A 13,517-nucleotide genomic window follows, 5' to 3' on the forward strand; every position below is an offset into this window, starting at 1 on the left:
ATGCTAGTCATGTTAGCGATGTACTGGCGAGCTGCTGCATAGGAGTACTCGTAGCAGAGAATTCATCTGCACAGCTCCATCTAACAATCATTCATTCCAGCTCCGAGCTTCTTATTCCAGTCTAGTTCACAAATTCCATGTTGCAATATACGCAACATCCAATGGCACTTGAGTTGGAGGGTCAGCTGGAATAAGTCGAAATCTATCACACGTCTCCTTGTCTGGCACCAACGCAATGTATCTGGCACAACCGGGAAACAGCGACGCATACTTGGCAAGCAACACCGAGTCAATTGTGTGGTTATCGGACTTCGTGATTTGGATCAATCCGACCGCGTCGTGTTCCGCACCCCAGTTCAATTTGGCAACGCTGTCTTTAGTTACCAGACAACGATCGAAGGGATACCAATAGTCGACACCCGCCAGTTGCTGCATAATTGCTTCACAATCCACTGCACTCCTTCCTTCGTTGCGATGCGAGTTGGCTTTAAACTCCACCGCAGCATAGTATGCTGCTGCTGCTTTCTTCGATCGTATGACCTCACCTGTAGCTCGATCTTCTTTCCATCTCTTGCCATCGAGTGCACGTAATTTTCAAATGCAATCTCCATCAACGCGTCGTCTCCAATCTTGCGAGCGTTGGACCACAGCTTCTCATAGTAGGATGGCTGGACAGCTTTGCCAAGTTGCCTCAACGCATACTGAGAAGTGATCCCACAAACCCACTCGCCACAATCCACATACTTACGCAAACAATCTTTCTGATTCTCGGTCGAAGTGTGGGCCGGGATTGTTGTCATCCGTAAGCGATCCACTTGCGGCACCGACGTGCGTCCATATTGCGTGCTGACGAGTTCGGCCACATAACCAGCCGAGCCAGCAATTGCTTGGTTAGTTGACGTCTCTGCAGCATTCTTCCCAGCCAAGAAAATACACAGATTTGCGCCCGAAACGAAGAATCTGTCATTAATGTCAGATTCGGTCCATTGACGATACCTTTGTCACGAAAGTAGCGAGGAAGCGTAGGAGCGTAGACGGCGAGTACGGCGCCGTAGACAGTTGAAGGGGAGGAGAGGAGTTGCTGCTCGAAAGCAAATTGAGAAGTGATTAATCAGTTAGAGTTGGCGGCTGCAAGCTAGTAGCTGCCGCACAACCAGTAGTTCTTGACAACCGGATATTCACGCACGTATCCAGGTCCATCCTAAAACCTATCTTTCTCAAATCCTGATTTTCTCTGTAACTACCAATGAAAGCCTATGAATTCTAATTCTTTTCTTGGTCGGAAATTTCGCACAGCGTCCCATAATCACAATTTCCGGCTGGAAGCTTGATTGTTGCAAATCCATGAGATTTTGGACCAATAGGATTGTAGTATGATGTAAAGACACGCAATCTTAAGTTTACGCTGATCAGAATAATCTGACCAGCTGAACTCAAATAATTGACGTGGCTGGTCACTGCCATGCCATTGGCTGGTGACCACCACGTCACATGACCTCCCTTCGAAGAAGAGCCTCTCCTAGAGAAAAGGGTTCTCTTTCTTCTTTGACTTCCAGTAGAGGTCGATGAGTCCGGGAATTTGCGCTAGATTCTCTACGGGCTCCCAAGTGGCTTCCTTCTTGGTTTCACCAAGCCACCAGATCTTGTACTGCGGATTTCCCTTGTACTTGCGATGTCCAATGACGGCTTCAACGAGTTGCCCCTCGGTACCATCGGCTAACACAACCTTATTCACCTTTTGCCTCCGCTTCTGATCTTTGCGGTACAACTTCAATAGTGACGTATGGAACACCGGATGCAGCTTCAATCCTTGCGAAAGTCCTAGCTCATACGAGTCTCGAGACACCTTCTTTAGTATCGGGAAAGGTCCAATAAATCTCGGAGCTAACTTCTTCGACTGTGCATACCCCTTGTGGCGGATGTCCATGTTCTTTCCGTCAAGTAACACCATATCACCAGTCTCGAAGTCTTGGACAAGTCTGTTCCTGTCGTAATAGTGTTTCATGCGTTCTTGGGCTTCACTCATACGGTCTTGTGCTACCTTGAGGAAGACCTCTTGCCGGAGTAAGAACTCTTTTGCTGCTTTTTCCAACTTGTTGAATTCCGGATCTAACGAAACCTCGTCGGGCATGTACGGAATATACCCAAGATCCGCTTCAAACGGTGCCATTCCGATCGTCGAATGCACACGTCGATTGTAGGCAAACTCTGCCATATGAAGAAACTCATCCCAATCGCTCTGGGCTGGGTTCACGACTCCACGAAGATAATCCCCGATAAAACGGTTCGTACGTTCCGTTTGTCCATCTGTCTGTGGTCTAAATGCCGATGACAGGTTATGCTGCGTTCCCATAGCAGATATAACAGCCTGCCAAAACTTGGACGTAAATTTGGAGTCACGATCAGACACAATCGTCTTCGGAAGGCCATGATCTTTTACATAGTTCTTCATGAAGACATGCGCGGTATCTTCTGCGCTATCTGTCGTCTGCGTTGCAATGAACTTTGCACGCTTGGTCAATCGATCTACGATGACCATGATGGCATTACAACCATCCTTGCTGGGAGGTAAGGACACAATGAAATCCATCAAAATGTCGATCCATCTACCTCTTGGTACTTCCAGCGGTTGAAGTAATCCCGGCGGTTTCACTTGTCTCGCCTTGTTGCGCTGACACATTTCACAAGTGTTGCAATAACGCTGGATATACTTCATCATCTTCGGCCAATAATACTTCTCTCGTACTGCGACGTAAGTATTGTACGATCCAGGATGGCCTGCCGCTACGGCATTGTGGTTCTCGCAAATGACACGGTTTCTCAGATCTTCGTCATCCGGAATATACAGTCGCGGACTTTCATCTTCACCGGTCTGGTAGTATAAAACACCATCACTGAGCGAGTAATGCGGAACGTTGTCTCCAAGCTTAAGCTTCTTGACAATTCCCTGCAAGTCCTTGTTCCACGAATACATCTTCTTTGCGGACTGTGCCACAGTCACGTTGTTCGCTATCATGGTTGCCACAATCTCACGGTTTTGAGCCGTATCAAGAAGTTCCTGAAGGCTTACTTGCGCAGCCTTATGCTCGAACTCAGGGTTTCTTGATAATGCGTCTGCGACTACATTTGTTTCTCCTGGGATCCACTTGAACATGGGCCAAAACTCCGCGAGCTCATTGAACCCACGCGCAATGCGTCTATTCGCTGTCTTCTGCGTAAGAATCATCTCGATGCTCTTATGATCGGTTTCGACAAGAAAAGGCTTGTCTAGCAGATATACACGCCATGCCTTCAGAGCATGCATGATTGCGAGAAGCTCTTGTTCGCGTACTGGGTAGTTCAGCTCTGCAGGTTTCATCTTCCGGCCAGTAAAGGCAATTGGATGTTCCAACTCTCCCTTCTTTTGAAATAAGACTCCCCCAATTGCGAAATTTGAGGCGTCCATTCGAATACCGAAAGGCTTAATGACATCAGGAAGACGGAGAACCGGTGGTGATGACAAGCGTTTCTTTAGCTCATCAAAACACCGCAGCTGGTCCTCATTGAGTTCGATCGCATCTCTAGAGCGTTTTCCCTTGATACATTCGTGCAAAGGACCTGCAAACTGAGCGAAATCCTTGCAAAATTGAGAAACGTAGACGGTTGTCCCCAGAAAGCTTTCCATTTGCTTCTTTGTCTTGGGAACAGGCCAATCTGTGATAATCTTCACCTTATCGGAGTCCATTCGAACGCCCTTGCGTCCGACAAAGTCACCTAAACATGGGATTTCGTCGACACAAAATTGGCACTTGGACAGCTTGATGTATAGCTTCTGCTCTTCACATCTCCTCAAAACCCTGTCCAACGCGGCAATATGCTCGTCGACATCTTCACTCTTGGTGTACACGTAAATGTCGTCGAAGTAGATCCGCATCACGTCACGTAAATCCCTAAAAAACCTTCTGTAACAACCTGTTAAAGGTTCCCGGGCTACCGCTGAGTCCCATGGGCGTGACTAAATATTCAAAAAGACCGTCTGGAGTCGAAAAAGCAGTAAAATGTATATCTGATTCACGTAGCTTAACTTGGTAGTAACCCCAGAGTAAGTCCATGCACGAGTACCAATAGCTGCCGGCCATCGCATCAAAGGTGTTTTCTTTGCGAGGCATCGGAATAGGCGGTAGAACCGTAGCTAAATTCAACTGACGATAGTCGTGCACAATTCGCCATCCGACTGGTTTCTTCACACAGAAAGTCGGTGCACAAAACGCTGACGTACTCGGTCGAATGATACCAGCTTGAACCATCTCTTTGGTCCATTCCTGTATCGTTTTCTTCTGATCAGGACTTTGGCGCCATTGTTTTACCGAAATAGGCGGAGTATCAGGCTTGAGCAGAATCTCATGCTCAATCCCTTCACGTACTGGGGGTGTCTCATTCGGAAGTTCCGTGCGAAAAACCGTATCCGCATACTTACGTAGCGTATCGTACGCCGGATTGTCCTTGAGAGCATCCCATCCTTGACTCTTGAAGCGTTCCGCCTTCTCCGAGTCATGCGGATTGATAACAAACACCGCTTCGATGTCCTTGTCCCTACGCAACATTTGCTGGAACTGGTTGGACGAAATAACCTTCGTTCGTCTAAACCGGCCGTTGTGGCCATGCTGCCGATAGTAGTTGTAGATCTCACGGCTCTGCGCAATTCTGGCGCGGCGTTGTCCTGCCACCCAACGGGCTGGACGTGTCTTCGGCATTCTCAACTTCACAGTCTGCGTGTTCTCCACGTTTATGCGAGGTGCAATCTGTCCAGTACTCCAGTCGATGACAGGGTTCTGCTCCCGCAGCCACATCATGCCTAAAACTATGTCCTTTCCCTCAGGAACAGGCATGACTTGGAATGTTCCCGTTGTCAAGGGAAATCCTGGTAACTGTAGAGACATCTCTACAGGCCGACGTGGACGATGCACAATCTGATCATAACCGAGATCAACTTGCATCATGTCACCTTCAGTGACATCCAACTCAAGCTTCATCACTAACTCCTCAGTTACGCCGTTCAGGCTACTGCCGTTGTCAATGAATATCGTGACGGGCCTCTCTTGGTCTTCCGTCTTGAATGCTCGAGCTTCAGCCTCTAGGATCGCATACACTGCGCCCCTGCATGTACCGGTTTGCTTCCGTACGTTTTGGCTGAGTACAATCTGGAGAAATGTGACCAACCCTGGCACCAATTTCTGCACGTAGCTTGTCTTCTTCCAATCCACCGGTCTTTGCCCTTTTTTCTTTTCGTAACGCTTGTTGTTCTGCTGTTTCGATTTAGGCGGATGATGCCCCGAGTCCGACGACTCTTTTGAAGGCTTCGAAGGTGCTCGAGGAGGTTTCCCGGAGTAGTGCGCAAACTCGAAGCTCGAAGCAATTTCAATGGCTTCTTGTAGCGTTGATGGACTCTCTTCTTTGATCTTCTTTGCTGTTTCTTCACGTAACCCGTTTTAAAAGAAGAATCGTTTCTCCAACTCACTGATCGTCAATTCTGTCTGCGACAGCAGGTCTTGAAACTTGGAGACATACTCGTGAATAGTCTCGGTCTGTTTGAGACGAAACATTCTCTCGCGAAGATCATACTCGAAGTCCTTTGGTCGAAAGCGCGTGCGCAGCTGTTGCTTAAACAACGACCACGTGGGGTTCACACTCGCTCTCTCACATTCGGCTATAAAAGCGCGATACCAGTTCAACACTGACTTGCCTAAGCTGCTGGAGATTATCGTCACGAAACCTGACGAGTCTGCCTCCATTAACTCACGTCTGCTTGCGTAGTACTGCTCGGTGGCAAAGATCCACAATTCAATGTCTTCACCATACTTTCCTTCATACATCGGAGGGTCCTTCTTCTTCTGCTCACCCCTAGCGGCAACGAGATATTCGAATCTCGCATTAGCTTGTTGCATTTGGGCTTGCATTTGCGCTTGCATCTGAGCTTGATACTGCTGTTGCTGCTGCGTAATGTATACGAGCAGCTGCTGCATGGACATGGTCTCAGGTCCAGCCGCATCCTGAGCAGCAGCAGTAGCAGGGGAGGCTGACTCAGCCTGTGCGTTGGCACTGGCCCCTTCTCTTGACGCTTGCGATCTTGAATTTGTTCGCATCGTGGGTTGGGTAGCTTCAGCGTCGCTCGGAGCACTAACACGGCTCTGTTGACGAGGACGAGGGTTCGGTGACGGGCGCTCAGCTGCACGACTCCTTCTTTGAGCCATTTCAAGCTGGACTTCTCAGCGCAAGTCTTTTAAGATACCAGAACCCTATACCGAAGTTAAACGAAGCGAAAAAAGGTTCCGATATATAAAGTTCCTCCCTACAATCTACGTTTCTTGTCTACGTGGATGGAGTGATCAAAAGATCCTTCAAGAATTTCTGGGGTTTGCTTAATACGTTTCTTGAGCAATTCACTGAAGTCGTGAATGACGTTCCGGGCGGCTGCGTCCTTAGATTCCGGAATTTCGTTTCGGATCAGGCGGACGAGCTTAAGTTGCTTGACCGTTGTTAGCCACAAGTCCAGACGAAGCTGATCGAGCTGCTTGTGTCGATCAGTCAAGGACTTTGTGCTGTTTACAAACGGATCTTCGGGTTGACGAGTCTTTCGCTTACCCATAAACAAGCACACTGAAACAGATGCAGTAGCAACGGATGTAGATCAAGCACAACCAGTGAGTATCTAATCGGACGTTCGCTCCTTTAAGCTCTGATGCGGGATAAGGATCCACTTAACGTGAAAGCGTTAGACCCAAGACCACCAGAAAGAGTTTCCGATTGTGTGTACCACACTAGTGCGCAACCACACCAACTAGCCACTGAACGTAACAGTTCGTGCTGAGGCAATACCCTTTGTGATCTAGTGCTTCCCAAACTATGTGGCTGGCACCAATAACCTCAGGACAACTCGCTTCTGGCTATGCCACCACGAGTGCCCTACTTGAATCGAAGCATGACACGACAAGTGCTACTATGTCACGAAAGTAGCGAGGAAGCGTAGGAGCGTAGACGGCGAGTACGGCGCCGTAGACAGTTGAAGGGGAGGAGAGGAGTTGCTGCTCGAAAGCAAATTGAGAAGTGATTAATCAGTTAGAGTTGGCGGCTGCAAGCTAGTAGCTGCCGCACAACCAGTAGTTCTTGACAACCGGATATTCACGCACGTATCCAGGTCCATCCTAAAACCTATCTTTCTCAAATCCTGATTTTCTCTGTAACTACCAATGAAAGCCTATGAATCCTAATTCTTTTCTTGGTCGGAAATTTCGCACAGCGTCCCATAATCACAATTTCCGGCTGGAAGCTTGATTGTTGCAAATCCATGGGATTTTGGACCAATAGGATTGTAGTATGATGTAAAGACACGCAATCTTAAGTTTACGCTGATCAGAATAATCTGACCAGCTGAACTCAAATAATTGACGTGGCTGGTCACTGCCATGCCATTGGCTAGTGACCACCACGTCACAACCTTCCAATAATCCTCAGATCCGCTTTCGACCAAAACGAAGCAATGCACTGCCGTAGTACTTCAATGTCGTCGTCCTTCAATTTATATTGAGCTGGTGTGGCAAGCAACCGGAACCGAGCCAGACGACCAAAATTCGACTCGATGTCATGGTGCAGCAACCCATCCAGACACAATTCAAAGTCGCGATGCTCCAGCAGATCGAGGTCAGTAATAATCACCTCCTCTTTATGCCAGTATTGCTGACACTCTGGGTCTAGATACAACAAAGTGAACCCTTTCCGTTTCAACTTTCGCAATAGCACGACACGCTTCTGTTGGCACAGCGCCATATGAAAGGCAAACAGCACGACCAGCATGCTTTTTCCAACACCAGGGGTACCGACAAGCACAACGCTTCGGTCTTTTTCCAGCTGACGACGAAAGATTTTGATAATGTCCAATGTCTCCTTCCGAACATAGAAATACTCGGGAAAATCCGGCTCGATGTCACGGATGCCGAGCGCGAGGCCACCGACTTGCCACTGTTCGATCTGTAAGGCTGTTGCAATCGTGTTTAGCTTCGTGTGCTCGACCGGTGTCAACAATCTGGCCTTTTTGCGTACACGTTGGTCCACACAAGCCGGAAGTTTCACCAGTACGTGTCTTCCCCAGCATCGTCTTCGTCTGGAAAATTGAACGCAGCGTTGCCAATTCGATACCTCGGATCCATTTTGTTCTCTTTCTTCTCCATGAGATCTTCGATTCCTTTAGGAACCTCACCATTCTCCAACATCATCACAGCAGGGTCGTTTGTCTATAGCCAGTTGCCACCCTTCTTCGCGACGTATAGCGTTAATTGGTCCGCAAGGAAGTCGCCCGTCTTCTTTTCCTTGATCATCTTCTTCAAGCTTCCGACCTTCTTGCGCTCATCAATTTCCACCACGAAGATTTTCCCGTCTCCGACCACCACACACGTCAACGACTTCATTGCTGCAACTTTGCGAGTGAAAAGAACACCTTAATAACAAATCAACAGATTTTTTTAAAATAGAATCTGATGTTTCTCAAATTTCCACGACTTTGTTGTTTATTATTAGATAGAGTTAATTTAATTAAAAGTCTGAATTAGCATTCTAGAATAGAGGTCTGCAAAGCACAATTCTTGAAGCTTCACTAAGAAAATGTGACACAGTCCTGTAAAATGGTGGTTCATTTGCGGATTTGAACAAGTGGTTCAACAATGGATAGCGGTTTAAAAAGTTGGTGTTTCACTACATTGTACCACTACAATAGCGATGTTCGTAGAGCTTCTGCAACTAGAAGTGACGCGTACGAACACCTAGCACATGCCTCAATAAAATGGAGATAAGTAAACTCGTTGTGGTACTGGATCACCCGGTGTCTACAGCAGTACAGCCGTCGCCATACCGATCGCAGCAGCAGCCAGCGCAGCAAGGCGTGGGGTCGAAGACGCACTAGTGTCGTCGTTGATATCGTCGTTAGCATCATCATCGCTGGCCGTCGTCGGCGCAGTCGTCCCCGCCGCCGTAGTGTTCGCACTGCTGCCGGCCGTGCCAGCCGTTGTGCCTGACGTCGATGAGGTCGCGCACGCGGTTGACACACACGCCGGCTCACGGGCAGGTACGGTTGATTCATCGCACGCTGTGGAGCCCGTGGATGTAAACTTGTTGGAGGCGTTGGGCATTGAAATACGGCTGGCATCCTGGCCTTCGTAGCTCGCGGCCGTGACCGTCTGTGAGCTGATGCAGATAGTGCCGGTGTTCTGCGCTTCCAGCTCGAGCGTGGCCGTCTCGACAGACGAACCTAGCAGCGAGACACCGGCCGATCCCTGGGCGTCGATCTGCACGTCCTCCGTGGCTGACACGCTCGCGACGTTGAATTGAAGGCGGGCAGTGCCTGCGGCATCTAGGTGCAGCTGGCGAACGCTCACGGCCGTGCTGGCCGCCGACACGTACACGGCACTGGAGCCGCTCGCCTCGACTTGCAACTCCGCGGTGGTGCTACTCGACACCAGGACGCCGTCCTCGACGACCACCTGAGCAGATCGTTGACTCTTGACGTCCGTCACGATGCCGCTCGAAGCCAGGAAGATCTCGGTGAGCAGGTAGCCACTGAGCGTGGTAGACGTGCTGTTACCGATACGTACGTTTAGCTCTCCGTCCCTGTCGTTGGTGTCGCCGTTGTCATTATCATCATTGTCATTGGTGTCGTCGTTGCCGACGGTCACAGCATCCACCACGGTCTGCGAGTCGCCCGACACGTTGACGTACCCGAGCACGCCGCTCGGCAGGCCGCTCACGTAGCTCACGTAGACACGACCGGCCAGATCAAGGTCGATCGAGTCGATGTGGTCGCCAGTGGCTGCGGAGTTGAGCGTCCATTGCTTGACAAAGCTCACATGTTCGGTGCTGGACGTGGTGGCCTCAGTGGTTCCGGAGGTGACGGTGAACTCGGCAGTGGTGCGAGCGGTCATGGAAGCCGCGACTAGGAGAAGAGCTTGTAGGTTCATGGTAGCTTAAAATGTGGAGGTTGTTGCTGGTTGTGGGAGCTTGCTCGTTAGTTGTCGAGTTTGAGAATGAGGATCGATACGCGCGGCGTGGGGTGAACAACCGTCAGACACTACAAGAGCCACACATGGGTGGATCGAACTGCCTGTAGTCTTGTCTGTGTGAAGCGTTGAGGAAAGGAATCGCCGGGATGCTTCTCTGATCGGCTGTGCCTTGTACATACCGGTACACATACAGAACCAATGCATTGCTGCGACAGCCGTTGGTGGACAATAGGTTCGGCAAGCAATTCACACGTGATCAAAACTTGGTGTGGCTTCCAATGCAGCAAACAATATTTTAGCAAAGTACATGCACGCGACTATCGTGGCCAGTGAATCGCTGGTGGCGATACGATGCATCTTGGATACGACGCGGGTGGATATTTTCCCCACGCAAATGTTATTGGTTACATGAAGTATGTTTTAGGTTTTGGGGCTTGCTTGAAGTGCACATGTGACAAACCCTCATTAATTTGACAAATGGGTTCACAATTGACAACACATTTTGCAACACCGGGAGTAAATTTACTTGCCCGACTGTATCAAAGTTGATTCAGCTCGCCCCACGACTACGAAATGGACAAGAACATGAACCTAACTCGTTGGACATTCAGGGATTCCATCAAGCTTTATGGTTGGTATTGGGGAATTCTTCGTGATTCTTATGCTTCATTTTTGGCTGCTCGACATGTGCATGAAAACGTAACATACTGTACCGCACAGACCGTCTCAACAGTGAACGTCGGATGTTGAAGGATACGTTGAATAGACCTAAAAACCAGTTACAAATCACCCAGCGAGTATCTGTGCAGAGCACTAAACAACTTGCAAAAATTACACAACTGACCGTAAATTCCTCTAGATGACACACATTCGAAATTTCTAGATCTATTAGCGATGTTATCGATCTTCTAGAACAATGCGCAGCTACTTAAAGGTAGTTTATGACGACAACGTTTGCCACTCCAACTGTTAAGACTTAATCACTTCGCAATTAACCTAATAGTTACCAAGCTACAAAACATCCCCCCAACTCGCCCAAGATGTCAGGTCGCACTGGTCGCCGCTCTCACGCTACGGAAGAAGATCACCGCCAGCAAATGCTAAGCATGCTTGCTGATCGAGACATCGTCCGCCGCGCTGAGCTCGACAGGTTTTCACGCGTGCTCCGCAATGATGACGACGTGGATGTCGACTCACCGTGCCCGATTTTCGACGCGTGGTATATGGAAGGAGGAGCTGACGCCGTAAGCCGCCTGACCAACTTTACTCCTCGCGAACTCAACGCACTGTGGTCCATAGTGCGGCTGCACGTCACGCGCTACTGGAACGTCGGAAGAGGACGTCGCTCTCAGTTTGCTGGAAAGGACGTTCTCTTCATGACAGTAGCTGTGCTCAAACACGGAGGCACCTGGGATATGAATGCTCACGTTTTTCGGATCAAAACCCCGACGTTTATCAAGACGATAACGTCGTTTTGCCGTGTACTTGCGCCGCGCATTTACGATGAGTGGGTGCGAGGAAAAGCGGTAGAGACCAACATGCGGCGGCTGGTGACTTCCGGAAACACCTTTAGTCACTACCCGTGTGCGTTATATGCGACGGACGTCACTTTCCAACAGGCCAATCGACCTGCTGGAAACATGGCCGAAGTGATGCCGTACTATAGTGCTAAGCACAAATTGTACGGCCTCAAGGTAGAGGTGTCTGTAAACCCTAAAGGCTTCGCTATCAACTGCAGCCAGCACGAGCGCGGCAACACGCCCGACATTTCGATCTTTCGGAATAACATGGAGTTCCACTCGAGCATGCGCGTGAAGTCGGAGACCGACAAAACAATTCCGGACGAGGGCCCGTTGCGCGAGGAATTTCCCAGTGAATGGGCAGTACTCACCGATAAAGGTTACCAGGGGCTGGAAGCCCACCTTCGCTGTATCCACCCGACTAAAGGCTCGAACCTCCCGCCCGAGATTCAGCGCCGAAATGAAAACATCTCTAGTGACCGAGTCCTCGTTGAAAACTTCTTTGGGAGGCTCTGCAGTTTGTGGCGCATTGTCGCGGACAAGTACCGCTGGAGCGAGGACTTGTACGACGATATTTTCCAAGTTTGCGTGAGTTTGACCAACTTCCACATTGAGTCAAACCCACTGCGAGATGCCAACGGTGAGGCCTACGCACAGCGGGAGAACAGACTACGTGCTATTGGCAACACCATTAAAACAAAACGACGTCTGTCGCAGGACAAGTACCGAAGCCGAAAGAGACTGCGCCACAGCATGACGCTTGACGACCTTCCAGGCCACGACGATTTCATCTGCGACTCAGACGATACGCAACTGTCGGGTTACTAGTTAAAAGTAGTTTAGTTCGAAGACAAAACAGCATGGTAGGAACGGGCTGCATTATTAACGATCTCGGCGATCTTCTAGAAGAAACACGAGTGTTCGATTTGTGCACACACATTTATGGCCCAAAATGTAGCTCGCAAATTCTAATACAACTGGTTATGCGACCTAATGGTGAAGCACGCTTCTGAAATATCCAATTCTTTGTTTCACCAAGAAACATTGGGTGACACACATATATGATGGTAAGTACGAAGTTCGTACTACCATCAAATAAGTGTACCGGTATTACGTATAAAATGTTAGAATGTCATCTGCTCTTTGATGAAGTAGCAGTAAGCAGATCGCGGTACCGGAAAACTCGTAATGATACAGCACTTTGATGCACTTTGATGCACTGGCAATGCACCTTATATGAATTATGCAAGGTTTTCTTAATATGAAGTAATCTAAAAAGTAGTGCTATACCCTCAAAAATATAAGATTTACTAGTTTCCATGCGTGCTCTATCCTTTCGGTAGTGGCAGATTTGCTCAATAATCCACTTTATTTGTAGCGTCCCTTTCTAATATTACTGCTCAGTATCTACCAGTAGGTCTGGACCGCGTCTGACGATCCCACTGAAAAAACCATACGTATTTCAACGTATTTCGCACATATTTGACTATCAGGTCAGTCCTGAATAATGCATTGAAACTACTAAAAGGAATAGTAATCAGAGTCACTCTCTGAGACCTTCTTGCAAAACCACTTATTCACCCTTTTACTTGGTCAAACTAACCAGCTATCACCCTCGCCCCCATATGCACACATTATACGCGAATCGTTGTGCCAGTTCCGAGGGCACAATGAACATGGCTGATGAACACTCTGTGAACGCTTCAAATACGCAGGAGCCCCAACGAGCTGTGGTCAATGTTATGGCTCGACACGCCTCAACAAGACCCGAAAACACAATTAAGCAGTACAAGAACAAGCAGGATGACTTTTGTAAGGTGGTGTGGAGATAAGATGTTTTTGACGGGTCACTAAATTACGAATCGAAGCTTGTGCACTATCTCGACAATTTTGTCATTCCTCGCGGTAACAAACGAAAGAAAATGAATATGGAAGTGCTGCTAGGCTTGGTTTTAAAGCTGTGGATGCGTAT

General features: G+C 48.8%; 1 protein-coding gene and 1 pseudogene across 1 annotated transcript; both read right to left on the reverse strand.

Moving 5' to 3' along the window:
- Positions 1-575: 575 nt before the first annotated feature.
- On the reverse strand, positions 576-8,441 carry PITG_23272 (annotated as a pseudogene; the record flags this gene model as incomplete).
- A 414-nt stretch (positions 8,442-8,855) lies between these two features.
- On the reverse strand, positions 8,856-9,158 carry PITG_11893 (uncharacterized protein; the record flags this gene model as incomplete). Its single annotated transcript, XM_002901325.1, has 1 exon — positions 8,856-9,158. The coding sequence occupies one exon, from the start codon at positions 9,156-9,158 to the stop codon at positions 8,856-8,858; it is 303 nt and encodes a 100-aa protein (XP_002901371.1).
- Positions 9,159-13,517: the final 4,359 nt, after the last annotated feature.

Source organism: Phytophthora infestans, genomic scaffold (assembly GCF_000142945.1).
Source record: "Phytophthora infestans T30-4 supercont1.21 genomic scaffold, whole genome shotgun sequence".
In the NCBI taxonomy this organism is placed as follows: domain Eukaryota; phylum Oomycota; class Peronosporomycetes; order Peronosporales; family Peronosporaceae; genus Phytophthora; species Phytophthora infestans.